This window comes from Dermatophagoides pteronyssinus, unplaced genomic scaffold, assembly GCF_027571235.1.
Source record: "Dermatophagoides pteronyssinus isolate colony J.1.1.1.1 unplaced genomic scaffold, Derpt_VIB-CSIC_2022.12 sq0004, whole genome shotgun sequence".
In the NCBI taxonomy this organism is placed as follows: Eukaryota; Metazoa; Arthropoda; class Arachnida; order Sarcoptiformes; family Pyroglyphidae; genus Dermatophagoides; species Dermatophagoides pteronyssinus.
In genome coordinates, this window is record NW_027461528.1 from 927402 (window position 1) to 941536 (window position 14135).

General features: G+C 30.1%; 1 protein-coding gene across 1 annotated transcript; it reads left to right on the top strand.

Annotated features, from left to right (window-relative positions):
• The first annotated feature begins 2572 nt into the window (after positions 1 to 2572).
• Positions 2573 to 11200, top strand: Nipped-B (Nipped-B cohesin loading factor). The gene is made up of 4 exons (XM_075819729.1): positions 2573 to 3493; positions 3564 to 10318; positions 10386 to 10801; positions 10864 to 11200. The coding sequence occupies exons 2-4, from the start codon at positions 3857 to 3859 to the stop codon at positions 10994 to 10996; spliced, it is 7011 nt and encodes a 2336-aa protein (XP_075675844.1). The 5' UTR covers positions 2573 to 3493; positions 3564 to 3856; the 3' UTR covers positions 10997 to 11200.
• Positions 11201 to 14135: the final 2935 nt, after the last annotated feature.

A 14135-nucleotide genomic window follows, 5' to 3' on the forward strand; every position in this document is an offset into this window, starting at 1 on the left:
ACTCGTTTTTGAAATGAAAAAAAAAATATTTGGGTGCCTAAAATCATCATTTTGTTTTTTTATTAAGATTCTACCATTGTTACCATGTTAATGGAGAAGGAAAAAGAATTATTAAAAAAAATATTCTGCTATTCGTTTCTGTTTTCATTTGGATTCTGGATTGAAACAAAAAAAAATCATCACTAAAAAATTGATAAGCAAAGCGATTTTTTTGAGAAAAAAAAAGTCGTTTCAAAATCTTAGTAAAACCAACAAAAGCTTCAATTTAAAAAAAAAGTAAAGGAAATTACTTTTCCAGATTTCTATTGATTACCGATCATACCAATTTTATACATACACACATTTTTGTAATTACCTATTACAAATGTATAACTTGTAAGGTATAAATTCATTCTAAATTTTTCAAATTCAAAAAAAAACTCTAATCACCCTTATGACATCAATAAAAATCCTTAACACAGAATTCTCATTTTTCCTAATCAAATTTTTTTTCATTATTAAACATCCATAATCGAGATACCACTGTATTACACACACACACACACACACGCAAACACACACACACTCTGCATTTTTATTATTACAAAAGAGAGATATATACACACACAAACAACACACACACACACAACACACACACAAAACACACACTCACACCAAAGATAGGAAAAAGAAGGAGAAAAAAAACGCCATACTTTTTTTTTTCTTTTTGAATGTGGAGGATCATGGCGATCCCACACACACCAAAAACACACACACACAATTTACACACACACACCAAAAACACACACACACAATTTACACACACACACCAAAAACACACACACAAAAATATTATTTCTTTCGAAAAAAAAATATTAAAAAAAAGTTTTTTTTTACATTCAAAAAAAATAGTTATTTTCATTTGTGTGTGTGTGTGTCGAACGCATGTGCTGTATATTTATATGATTTGGATTTCTTGTTTGTATTTTTTTTCATTTCAATTTTTGTTTTATCATTTTTGGCGTGTGTGTGTGTCTGGAGATAACAAAGAATATTGGTGTGTGAATCAATAGAAAAATATTGGTGAAATGATGATGAATAAGATGCCAGTGTGTGTTTGGAAAACAAATGAGAATTTTTGTTTTGGTTTTGAATTTCCGGAAAAATTATCCTTGAAATTCAAAGATTTTTTTTGGTGTTTAAATGTCAAACCATAACAAAACATTATTTGGCGCCAAATCCCTTTACGGCTTTTTCATTTTTGTTGTTGTTGTTGTTGTCCTCTTTCTGCCAAAAGAAAATCTAAAATTTTCATTCAAAAAAAAAAAAACAGAAACAAAAATCGATTATAACGGGAAAATTTTTTTTCTTTCTTTCAAATGCGCACGCGTTTTTCGAATGTTATTTTTCAGAAAAAAAAATTCTGTAAAAATATCAAACGAAAAACAAAAATCGTGGGAAAGAATCGATGTACGTACGTGTGTAATGGATGTTTGCATTTGATAATGGACTGGTTTTGTTTTGTTGTAAGGTTTTTTTCATTTGGAATGATCCATTCAAATATCGTGAGATTTTTTTTTTTTGAATGAAAAACTAATCATCATTATCGTCGATATCAACCACTAGATGGTGGCGGTAGAAGTTATATATCGGAAAAAAACTGAACAGAATTTATTTCAACATCGATACCGAAGAGATTCTTTTTATTCTGTAATAAAATTCTCATCAAATCTTTTCAATTGGTTATCACTAGATGGCAAACAATATTTGGAAATAATTTTACCCTCATTATATTTAAGGGAAAAAAAGGCCACCCTTTTTTTTGGTTATAAATGCATGCATGGCTCGCGCCATCATTCATCAACAAAAAAAAATGTTGTAGTGGTAAATGGTGTGGATACACCAGAATATTGTAATGATCATAGCGCGCGAGAGTTTCCCAATTTTTTTTTTTTTGCTTGTTATCTAACATGGTATCCTAAATACGTCTACTCTCACATCAAAAGTAAACATTAAAAACTTACCTAGCTAGCGAATCTCTTCAATCAAATGATGATGATGATGATGAGATGACCAAAGAATATCTGAATAATAAAGATGCTATATTTTTTCCGTGGAAAAACAAACTATTTCATCAACCGAACAATATAATTAATACAAATGGAAATTCTTTACCGAAAAAAGAGAAATTGCCGAATACATTCCAATCAAAACCGGGATAGTAAATATGAAACAACAATTGATTTTTGAAAAATTTGAAATTATATTCGAAATTCAGAAAAGAATATTTACAACACACAATTTTAAAAAAACGTCCTTTATGAATTTATCAAAAATTATTTTTCAAAAAAAAAAAATGGTAGTAGCATTAAATTGAACTGATGATGAGCACACTCACACACACACAATATATATACGTTCATCCTCCTCGATCCACTCATCATTCTCATTCTTTCTCTTTTTTCACTGTTTTAAATGATGACAAAATGTCTGACTGAATTCGAAGAATAGTAGTTGTAGTGGAAAAAAAAACAACAATCATTTTTTTTTTTTTGCATTCGATATGCTAGTGGTCATTTTTTTGTTATCCTCCACACAAACACAATCGTCGAATCTTCCGAACGTCGAAAGAAAAAAAGTCAATCCAAACTGAGAGAACCAAAAAAAAAAAAAAAAAAAAAAAAAAATTGGTTGATGTTGATGTCGATGTTTGATGATGTTGTTGATGTTGGTGATGATGATAATGATGAATAAAAAAAACGAGCGAGGGAGATATACCATCAACATTATTATTGATGCTTAAGATCTATTATCTAATTTTGTTTTTTGCTTTTTGCTAATATCCAATATAGCCACACCACTACAACAACAACAACAATCAGTCAGTCCATCATCAACAACAACATTCAATTTTTAATTTTCAACATTCAATTTTAATAAAAATAATAAAATCCATAAATAAATAATGGTACAATATTTGTGAATCCTAAATTGAAATTTATTTGTTTGTTTTTGTTTTTTTTTGATTTCGTTTTGTTTATCTTGATTGATTATCATCACAAATACACCAAACAAGCGCCCAGGATCTTCAAATTCTTGAAAATAAATCAACGATTCTTATTACACAATTAATCAATGATCATCCAACACTTTGTTTGTTTTCGGTGTGTGTGTGTCTGTTTGTTGTGTGTCTATTTGTTGTGTCTAAAATGATAACATGATTTTGGAGATAATTTTTTTTATTTACTTCAAAAAATTTTTAATCAACAGAATTCAATGGATGGGATTTCTGTTTTATTTTAACTTGTTTATTATCTTATCATAAGATGACACAACTAATGAATACTTTTTTCATTGAATTTATTTTATTTTTGAAATTTTATTTTTGAAATAGTTTGTGTGTGTGAAAGAACAAAAACAAAAGCCCGTGTCAGGTGTGCACTGAACACAGGCCAGCCAAAATTCAGGCTGCTTGATTAGGCCGCGAAATTTTTGTTTTTTACGTTTTGTAAAGGTATGAACAATCAAAAAACTATTATGCAATTATTGATTGATTTTTTTCCCTCTAAAATGTTTTGTTTTAGTTATCAACGATAAAAAAAATTATGTCGCAATACTGAATTCATCCACTGGATTCTTCGAATCGTTTTTTCTTTCGAATCATCAACCAAAATTCACAATAAACCACCCACTATTCATTTCTGAATCTCATTTTTTTTAATTTGGATTCTTAATCGATACTATCGATACTATTATCATCAATTTTTTTCTTGGATTGTTTATCTGTCGAATTTCATCATTATTATTTCTTAAATTTCATAATTTATCATCATTGAATCAATTAGTGTTCCATTTCACTTTAAAAACGAAGAAAAAAATGAATCATCCAATCAATAGCCTGATAGGTGGACCATCCACTGTTGGACACGGAAATGGTCTTACCGCTACTGCTTCTGTAACAGCTGGAACTAGACCTGGTCCTGGTCCAGGTGGTGGAGGTCCCAATACAAGTGGTAATACTGGAGCCGGTTTACCATTACAACAAATGTTTGGTTCATTCGATGCAAACATGGCTTCATCCGTTACATTAGCCTGCTGTCAATCATTATGCGATGTACTCACTGAACTTCCATTACCAACAGCCGTACAGGATAAATCGTCGCACACACGTTCATTGATTACCGGTTTAAATGTTAATATGACAACGGCAAGAAATACATTGCTCAATGATTTAACAATGGTGCCACAAATACAACAGGCATTATTTATGGCCAAACAACATTTAAACGATGTTACATTTCATCTTAATCATTCACATCATAATTCATCAACATCACCTGGATCCGGTAATTCAAATACACAGCAATCACCATCATCGGATCAACAAACAGCGGCTGGTGGTGGTGGTGGACCAAGTCCAAGTCATCCTCAACAACCATCACAATTATTACATGAATTATTAGCACGTGGTTGTTTTCTTAATACATCTACAGCCGCATCATCTACATCATCCACACCATCATCATCAGCTACGACACCTGTCATTGCTGGAAATGTATCATCTATTTATCCATCATCATCATCATCTTCATCAGCAGCAACAGTAGTAACAACATCGTCTACAACGACCGGCACAGCAGCAGCTACCATTACGACAACTAATCATGATTTAAATAATTCAATAGTTAATGATTTACATTCAATTGAACCATCAATTGATGTTCGTCATATGCCTGATTTACATCAAAATCTAATGAATGATCTTATTAATGATGAATGCTGTGATCCAACAATGTCAACGACATCAACCAATTCATCAACATCGAATGATCTATATTCACATCATCATCCACATTCTCATCAACAACAACAACAACATCATTCTTCAGTATTGACCGGCAGCAATCATGGACATCATTTAATGTCAAATAATAATAATAATGAATTTTCACAAATGAATCATCATCAACAACAGCAACAAAGAACCAATATTAATAATCAACAACAACATAATGATGTAAATCCAACAATCAAAATAGAATCCGATCATCATTCTCTTCTTACACAACAACAACAATATCAGCAACAACAATTACCAAATCAGAATCAAAATTATTCATCACTTGGTGAACGTGTAAAAAGTCGACAAAGAGAAGCAGCAGCCAAAGCTATACAAGCGAATGCTGCAACATTTGGAACAAATCAACAACAGTCTACGCAACAACAACAACAACCATTTTATAATCAACAACAGATAATACCAAATAATAATTCTCAGGCAATGATAATGACCAATGATTCAATGTCAACTGAAACATTATATAATAATAATAATTCGAATTCAATGAATCAAATGCCAATGACAAGAACAATGACTGCAGCGGCTAATATTAAGAATGAATTCGGTACACAATCATCATCATCATCATCGATTGATGATAAAGATTGGCAGCTACCTGCTGGTACTGTTGCTGCTGCAACCTCATCATCTTCATCAATGCCTCAACGTAAATCTTCCACTACATCATCATCGACAATAATAAATTATAATCGTAAACCATTATATCAACAACCACCGGCAAGGCCTAAAGTAGAATTGGTCAAACCACAAATACGTTCAGTTAAATATCAATTTACTGATATTGATAATGATGCGATATTTTTATCAAAATCTGTTGATATTGTTGTAAGATTTGAACAAATAATTGATCAAATTTTACAAACATCGTGCAATGATTTTAATGATTATTATAATGAATTATATGCCGGTGATGGATCCAATACAGTCGCTGGTATGGGTCATGGTTATAATGATACAAGTGATAATGATGGTTATTATAATTCTGGATATGAAAATAATAATAATAATAATCAATACCAAAAATATCATCAACAACATCATAATCGTAATAATAATAAACGTATTAAATCCGGATATGATATGGCTGCAACAGCAGCAAATCATATGAATGGAATGTCATTCAATGTATCAATCGATTCAGATCAATTAAAAGAAATAATGATTTTATCGGCCAAATTAAAACAAACAAATCGTATTGGTGAAATTGAACGAAAAAAATTGATACTATTTTTAACAATATTATCAAATCAATTGAATATTTGGTTAACAAGGTATAAAAGTAAATCATCAGTTTCAGCAATGTCACATCATCATAATGATTCATCTCAAATGAACAATAATTCGGATAATAATGATGATGATAATGAAAATGAACGTCAACATTATTGGGAATTATGTTGTAATGCATCACAATCAGCATTACATTTAATGACATCAACAACACAGAATCAATCATCATCATCATCATCTGGTTCTGATCAAACACAATTGATTAGTTTGGAAGAATTGATCGAAGTTATTGTTGATTTTCTTTCCAATAATTTAAGTTCTGCAACACACGTAACAACATCTACTCCAAAATCAAAATCAAAATCATCATCAAATCATCATCATCATCATCAATATCAACATTTTGGTGTATCAAAACGACATGTAACAAGATGGACACAATTATTACAATTAATATTTGAATTTATTAATCTTCGAACAAAAGGTTCATTAACAGATACATTGATATTATCATTAACACGGATCTCAATGAGTGCCTTGTTTTTGTTACAAAATACGGCCGAAATGCAATTTGTTTCGATCGAAATATTATGTCATGTATTTGAAGAATATCAAAAACATCGTATATCGATACTTGAAGAGCTATTAAATTCTTTATCAAAAATACCAACAAAAAAATCACATCGAAAAGATTCGGTATTAACACAAATGTTAATACGTTTGACAAATGCATTCTTTCAACCGGATACAACAATAACGCACACACGTGATTCATTAACAAAACAATCGACAGCCGCTTTACAAATAATTAGTAGTTTTCTTTCACATTTTCTTCGTAAATGTCATCAACATTCATCATCGGGTAGTAATTCTGATGTTGATTTTAAACTAATATTTGAATCATTATTGAATGATCTATTGGATCAAATACATTCACCACATCAAACGGCATCAATATTGATTGTACAGGTTATAATTAAATTGTTGATTTCATATCTTGCACCACAACAGCAAAATAAATCAACACAAACATCATCATTAGCGGCACGTTTATTAGCCATTGAATATCTATCTATTGTTTGTTCGAAATTTGCACAATTTTTAGCCGAAAAAGATGAAACGATTAAAGAATTGCAGACAACATTTTCCACTATCGAACAGGAACCAGATGTTAAACCAGTAAAAAAGAATAAACATCGTGATAAACAACAACAGCAACAGGAATCAGAACAGAAACAAAAAGATGAAAATTTTGTTGCTAAAGTTTGGAATTATCTTATCGATTATTTTAATTCGGAAAAATTATATCGTGAAAAACTTTGTCTTGGTTCGATTTGGTTGAAGGATAAATATTTTATTGAAAATGAACGAAATGAACAAGATTTCCTACAAAAATTGAATCAATCAAAATTTAATGAAGATTCTGGTTCGGTTGTTGCCATTTCTACTGCCGCCTTATGTATACAGTATATGGAATTTGTTCATTTTTCAACAAATTCTCGTTTGTTTGACATATCGATCTCGCATGTGACAGCATCATTATCGAATACATCAAACACTACACAAAGAAGCCGTGCAATGAAATGTTTATCGAATATACTTAGTTCAAGTACAATTGATCGTGCTACACAGCTTTTATCTCGTACAGATTTACAAAATGCAATGCGTTCAGCATTACTTGATCCTTCTACATCGGTACGTGAAGCAACTGTTGATCTAATTGGTAGATTTGTATTACAATCAAAAGATCAGAATCTTGTTCAACGTTATTCCGATTTGATTGGTGATCGTATTCTTGATACGGGTATTTCTGTACGTAAACGTGTGATCAAAATACTTCGAGATTTTTGTATTGAATTTCCTGAATATGAAAAATGTGGTGAAATGGCCGTAAAAATTGTACGAAGAATTAATGATGATGGTGAAGGTATACGAAGACTTGTTGTCGATACATGTCGTGATCTTTGGTTTACGAATACTACACAAGGAACACCGATCAAATACAAAGTATATTCCTTATTACATGTAATTGCCAATATGATAAATGATAATGCATCAATGGAATCGATGCAATCATTATTCGATCAGCTAATCAAATCTGATACGATGCCAATCGCACAACAGATTTGTGATTCAATCATGAACGATGTTTTAATCGATGATATGCCACAATCGTCAAAGAAAACTCAATTAAGTGCCGTACAATGTGTTGTTATGATGACACAATGTTGTCCAGAATTGATGGTTAAACATTGTGATACATTACAATCATTAATGTCATTACCATGTGAAACATTGATTGAAATTTCTTTACGTATGAAAGTCATACAGACTATTGAACTTGTATTACCACATATCAATAATCCATCACCATATCTGGTGACACGTATTGAAGAAGATTTGACTAAAAATATTCTACAATCTACGGCAAATGTTATACAATGTTCAGTAAAATGTTTATCTGTTCTAATCAAATATCATACGAAGAATACAAAATTGGCTGTGGAATTATTCTGTAAATTTCAACAAATACTCTATCAATATAAAAATCTATTATATGAAGGTCATAATGAACCGCTTGTCAAACCGAAATTATTACGTGCCATTTATACTTGTGGTCTTTTTGCCAAATTTTTCTCGTTCCATATCTATGAATATAAGGATCGTGTACGAGATACTTTCATCGAATTGATTCTTTCTCCATATGATGTTGATATTAAATGTAAATCAATTGTTGCACTTGGTTTCATTATTGAATCTGATCCGAAAATATGTCTATTACCAAATGTGATTGAAATCTATACAAGAATATTACGAAATGAATACTCGGAAAATGTTAGCATTCAATCGATAAGTCGTAAAAATGATGAAATGTTTTGTATTCAGGTATTGAATAATTTTCGTAATTATCTATCCGAATCGATTGAATTGGATGAGAATGCTGTAAAGACTATTGAATGGGCACGTGAATCATTAAAATCAATGCAATCATCTGAAGATGATTCAGGTTCAACACAATCACAGATTATACAAAAATATCTAAGTTCAATATTAATCAATGCATTGAATCCAAATCTATCGATTCGTCGTGTTGCTTGTAATGTAATACATGTTATACATTCTGGTGGTCATGTACATCCACTTCAGCTTGTTCCGCATTTGGTTGCCATGACATGTGATGATGATTATCAGATACGTGTTCGTGCTGATCATGTTCTTCATGATATTGAACGAAAATATCATGGCTATGTTGCCATGAAAGCCAAAGAAGCTGTACAATTATCTGCATTATTTTGTAAAAAATTAAATTGTTCCGGTTTTAGAATTTTTATGGAAAAATCATCAACATCGACTGCCACACAAGATGGACAGACTTTGATCTCAATGCCAACTACTTCAAAAGAAATTTGTTCTCGTTTGAGTACATTATATCAGGTTATCTGTACAAATCGTCAATCAAGACGTGGATTCATCACATCATTACTTAGACATTTTGATACATCGGAATTTGTTGTAAAAACAACAAATCAAACAAATAGTCAATCATCAACACCTGAAACATCATCATCATCAACAACATCAAATACAAAACCAGAATTGATTGATATTGAATTTTTTGTCGAAAGTATATTATTTTTTCCATACACTGTATACGATGAAATACTTTACATTTTAAATCAATTAGAATGTACAAGTTCAATCAATTCAACACATGTTACTCAATTATTCAAAGAAATTTTCATAGTCGAACGATCTCAGCAATCATTATCATCTGAACAACAACAACAACAGAATCCGATTGTATCTCAACAATTTAATAATCCATCATCTTTAGATCCATTGTTACAAGGATTAATGAATCAACAACCTCAAATTATATATGATCATATGGGCAATGCGCAAATGATTTACCCTGATAATCAACAACAACAAATGATGATAAATCAATATCAACAATCTCAACAACAACAACAACAATCGAATATCATTGATATTGAAGATATTGATTTGGAGAATGAAGAGCAATTTAAAAAATATGAAAGCAATATTCATGTCAATTTTGATCTATTATTAACTGATCGTCATAATGAACGTTTAAATAATCTAATACGATCATTACGAACAATTTATCTACAAACATTATTACGAACAATGTTGAAAGAATTTTATCTGTTAAAAGATGAAAAAATTAATGATTATAGTACGAATGATGCAAAAACATGGGAAAAACCTATTCATCGTCGACAGGTAAACTTTGTTTAATTATATCTATATACTGTGTATGTTAATTAATTTCATTTATTTTTTCTATTAGATTGAAAGTTTACAGTTGAGAGAATTGTTTAATTTGGCAAAACCAAATATTGATATACAAGAATCATTATTATTAAGTAATGATCTTCAAGGTGTTGAAAAACAATTATTAAATGAATGGAAACGATTTCGACAAGTTTCGTTAAATAATTTTGATCCAAATTTTAAGCCAACATTATTGGCGAAATTTTTTCAATTTGGTTCATCAAAATCTTCAGCAGCAACAGTACAAGCGGTTGCTCCATCCACAGCAAATGTTGATCAAAGAAACCGTACACCTGATGAATCTCAACCACAAGGTAATGAAGAAATCGCAGCAGTGACCAATTGCGTTGATAATCCGAATATGATTATATCTGCCGATCAAACACCAAACAAACAGCAACAACGTATACAGACTGCCAAAATGAATAACAGGTAAGTTTGCAAGCCAGTTGATTTTGAAAATTCATTTTCATTTTCATTTTTCTTCGATATAGCAATAAAAAATCAAGCACAAAATCATCTACCACAAAAAAGAAACGTAAACGGATCGTTTTTGATGATGATTCGGATGAATCACCATCCGAAGATGATGACGATGATGATGAAGATTATCAACAAGGATTTTGATCTATTAATTTATGACCAAAAAATAATATCAATCAACTTACACCGAAAGACAAGTCAAGACCTCAAAAAAAACTTATCTGTATCAAAACAAAGTTTCATTATTTATCCATCCGAATGTTTTTTTTAATGTAACGATAAGATATCCTGATGTAGAATGTTTGACATGAAAATTATCCCGATGTTATCAAAACAACAACAACAACAACATTTAAAAAATTCTCCAATTTTTTCCAGTAATTTATTTATTTTCACCTGATGATAAATTTTTTTCCTCCTATCATACACAAGCAGTGACAGTGACAATTATGCCTTTTAGTATGTAGAGAAAAAAAAACTTGTCATCATAATCATCATTATCATTGGGAGAATACTCATGTCACATCTTTAAAATTTCATCGTTATATCAACACACTGTGGACCCATTTTTTTTCAAGAAAATTTCTTAAATAACATCTGTTGTAATTATCATTTCGTTGATTGATTGATTCAATTTACTTCTGAATTCTTTTTTTTTCAATTATTTTAGTTTAAATTTTTTCTTCTTCTTTGCAATATAAATTCATAATTATGAAAAAAATTTTTATTCATTAATAATTTTTTTTTGTTGTTTTTGATGTTGTTGATTGATGATAAAACGATAAACAAAATTACCACAAAATAGGCTATGTGAAATGTGAACACAATTCCATTTGTAAAATACCATCATCATTTGGCGGTTCTATTTTTTCTTTCCCCCCATATAGAATTATCATAATATAAACCTACACCTACACAAAATAAAGATTTTTTTTGTAACAAACGAATTGTCAAACATATATAAAATACAAATCAACGATAATTAATCAATTTTTTTAAAATGACAAACATTAATTAATTAAAAACTACAAATTTTTTTTTTTAATCATTGCGCACATTCGCTGTTTGTCAATAATTTTCATTCTTATTCGTTGGAATATTTATTTGTAAAATTATTATGAATTTTTTTTTTCTTTTTTTGGCTGGAAAAAAAACTATAACTTGTTTGTTCATAAAAACACTTACTAGCTATATAAACTACAAATTCAAATAATAATAATTTCATTTCATCAACACTTGTAATTTGATTTTCATTTATTTTTTTTCTCATCATCATTATGCATATTTTTCACATCCATTCAATTTGATTATTGTTTTTACTTTGTGAATTGGAAAAAAATTTTCACATTTTTAAATAATAAAAAAATAACATAATAATTTATTTCCGTATTTATTTAATGTGTGGAGGTACTGGAGGATGATGAAAAAAAATTGCTACATTTTGTTTTTTGTTTTTTTTTTTTTGTTGTCTGCCTTCTGTTTTCATATATTGCACATATTGGATCAATTCAAAGGTTTTTGAACTTTTGAATTTTAACGATCTTTCCTTCCTAGGTTCCCTAGGTCTTTGACTTTTTATTTCGGTTTGATTTTTTTTTCTGGTCCATCATTCAATGGCTTTCGCTTTCGCTATTTTTTTTTCTCTGAACAACAAAAAAAACCAACAGCAGCACGTTTTTTTCTATCCAGTAGGTGTCATTGACACATCTGTCCAGTCTGCTTTGTATATACTTCATAGATTCAAGGGTAATTTCAAAATGGACCAAATAGGGTCTTCACCATATAACCACCCTGAATGTCATTGACCATGGACTTGGGTTTTCAATCACCATCATCATTGTTGAAAATCTGGCTTTCTCTTTTCCCTTTATTTTCTTGAAAATTTTTCGTTTTAAAAAAAAAACATAAACAAAAATAATGATTGGTGCTATGTGCGGATGGTGGCCATCAACCAACTGATGTGGGATTTTCCTTTTCACTATTTACACCGTAGTAGTAGTAGTAGTAGCAAATATTCAATAGTAGTTGTAGTAGAAATAGGTAATCAAAATGGACAACAACAACTGAAAAAAGGATTTCATTTTCAATTTGAAAATTATATTTTAGAGGTCAACGTGCCCTTACTTAGTTTTTGACCAGGTTTGTAAAAATATTAATTTTGTGTAAAGCTCTATAGACAAGTTATGATGGTATTATTATTATTATTTTTGAGATTGATTTTGGAACAGCAAAACAAACGGGTGAAAATCTCTGATTTGAATTGAAAAAAATAAAAATAAAAATGGTGGAATATTCAGAAAAAAAAGAAGATAAAACATGGTAGTCAAAAACTATATGATATTTAGTGGTAGTGGTGGTGGTGGTGGTGGTGTTCACACACATCGCGAAATTTTTTTTTCTGGTTGGTTATTCTTGTTTCTTGATGAAAAGCTGAAACTACATTGATAATGTAATATTTTTTTCTGGTGATTTTTTTTTTCATTATTTGGGTTGAATGACCGAAATGAGCGCGCAGTTTTTTTTTCATCATCATCATTATCAAACCAAATTCAAACACATAGAGAGGGAGAGGGAAAGCCGAAGAAAAGGTGGTATATTTGTATTGATGAAAGAAGAAGGAAAGGTTGTTGATGATGAGGAGGAGACCAGAAAAATATTTTTTCATTCAGAAGACATTGCCACCACTTTTTTTTTTTGGTTCCCGGATGATCATCATAATATGAAGGGGGTGGAAATAGAAACTAAACTAAATTAATAGAAAATTTGATCCAAAAAAACGAAAAACAAAACAAAAGGAATCTATAGGCAAAAAGATGGGATATTTCCACAAAATGGATGTTATGTTTGTTATAAAAAAAAGGATGATGGAAAACAACAAAACAAACGGCAAATACTTTCTGGACAACAACAACAATATTCAGAATTTGGAATTGTAAGGAATTTATTCTCTGTGTATGTGAGTGTGTTTCTTACTAAGTTTTGAAGGGGGTGTTTTATCCATGGATACGTATGGGCGGTTTACGGTTCATAAGCATCATCTATATATTCAACATCTTTCTTGATTTATACATGAGTGTTTGTATGTGTGTGTGTGTGTTTGTGGATTCTATACGATTTTCAAATACTTTTCCTATTGCCAATGTCTATGCCTATGTAATTGTAACAAATTCTCTTCCGTGATAATAATAATAATATGAATGAATGAATGAATGAATGAATGAAGAATCGGCTATCGACTTTTCTTGTTCATTTTCTTCGTTTTTTTTCGACGAGGATTTCCCAT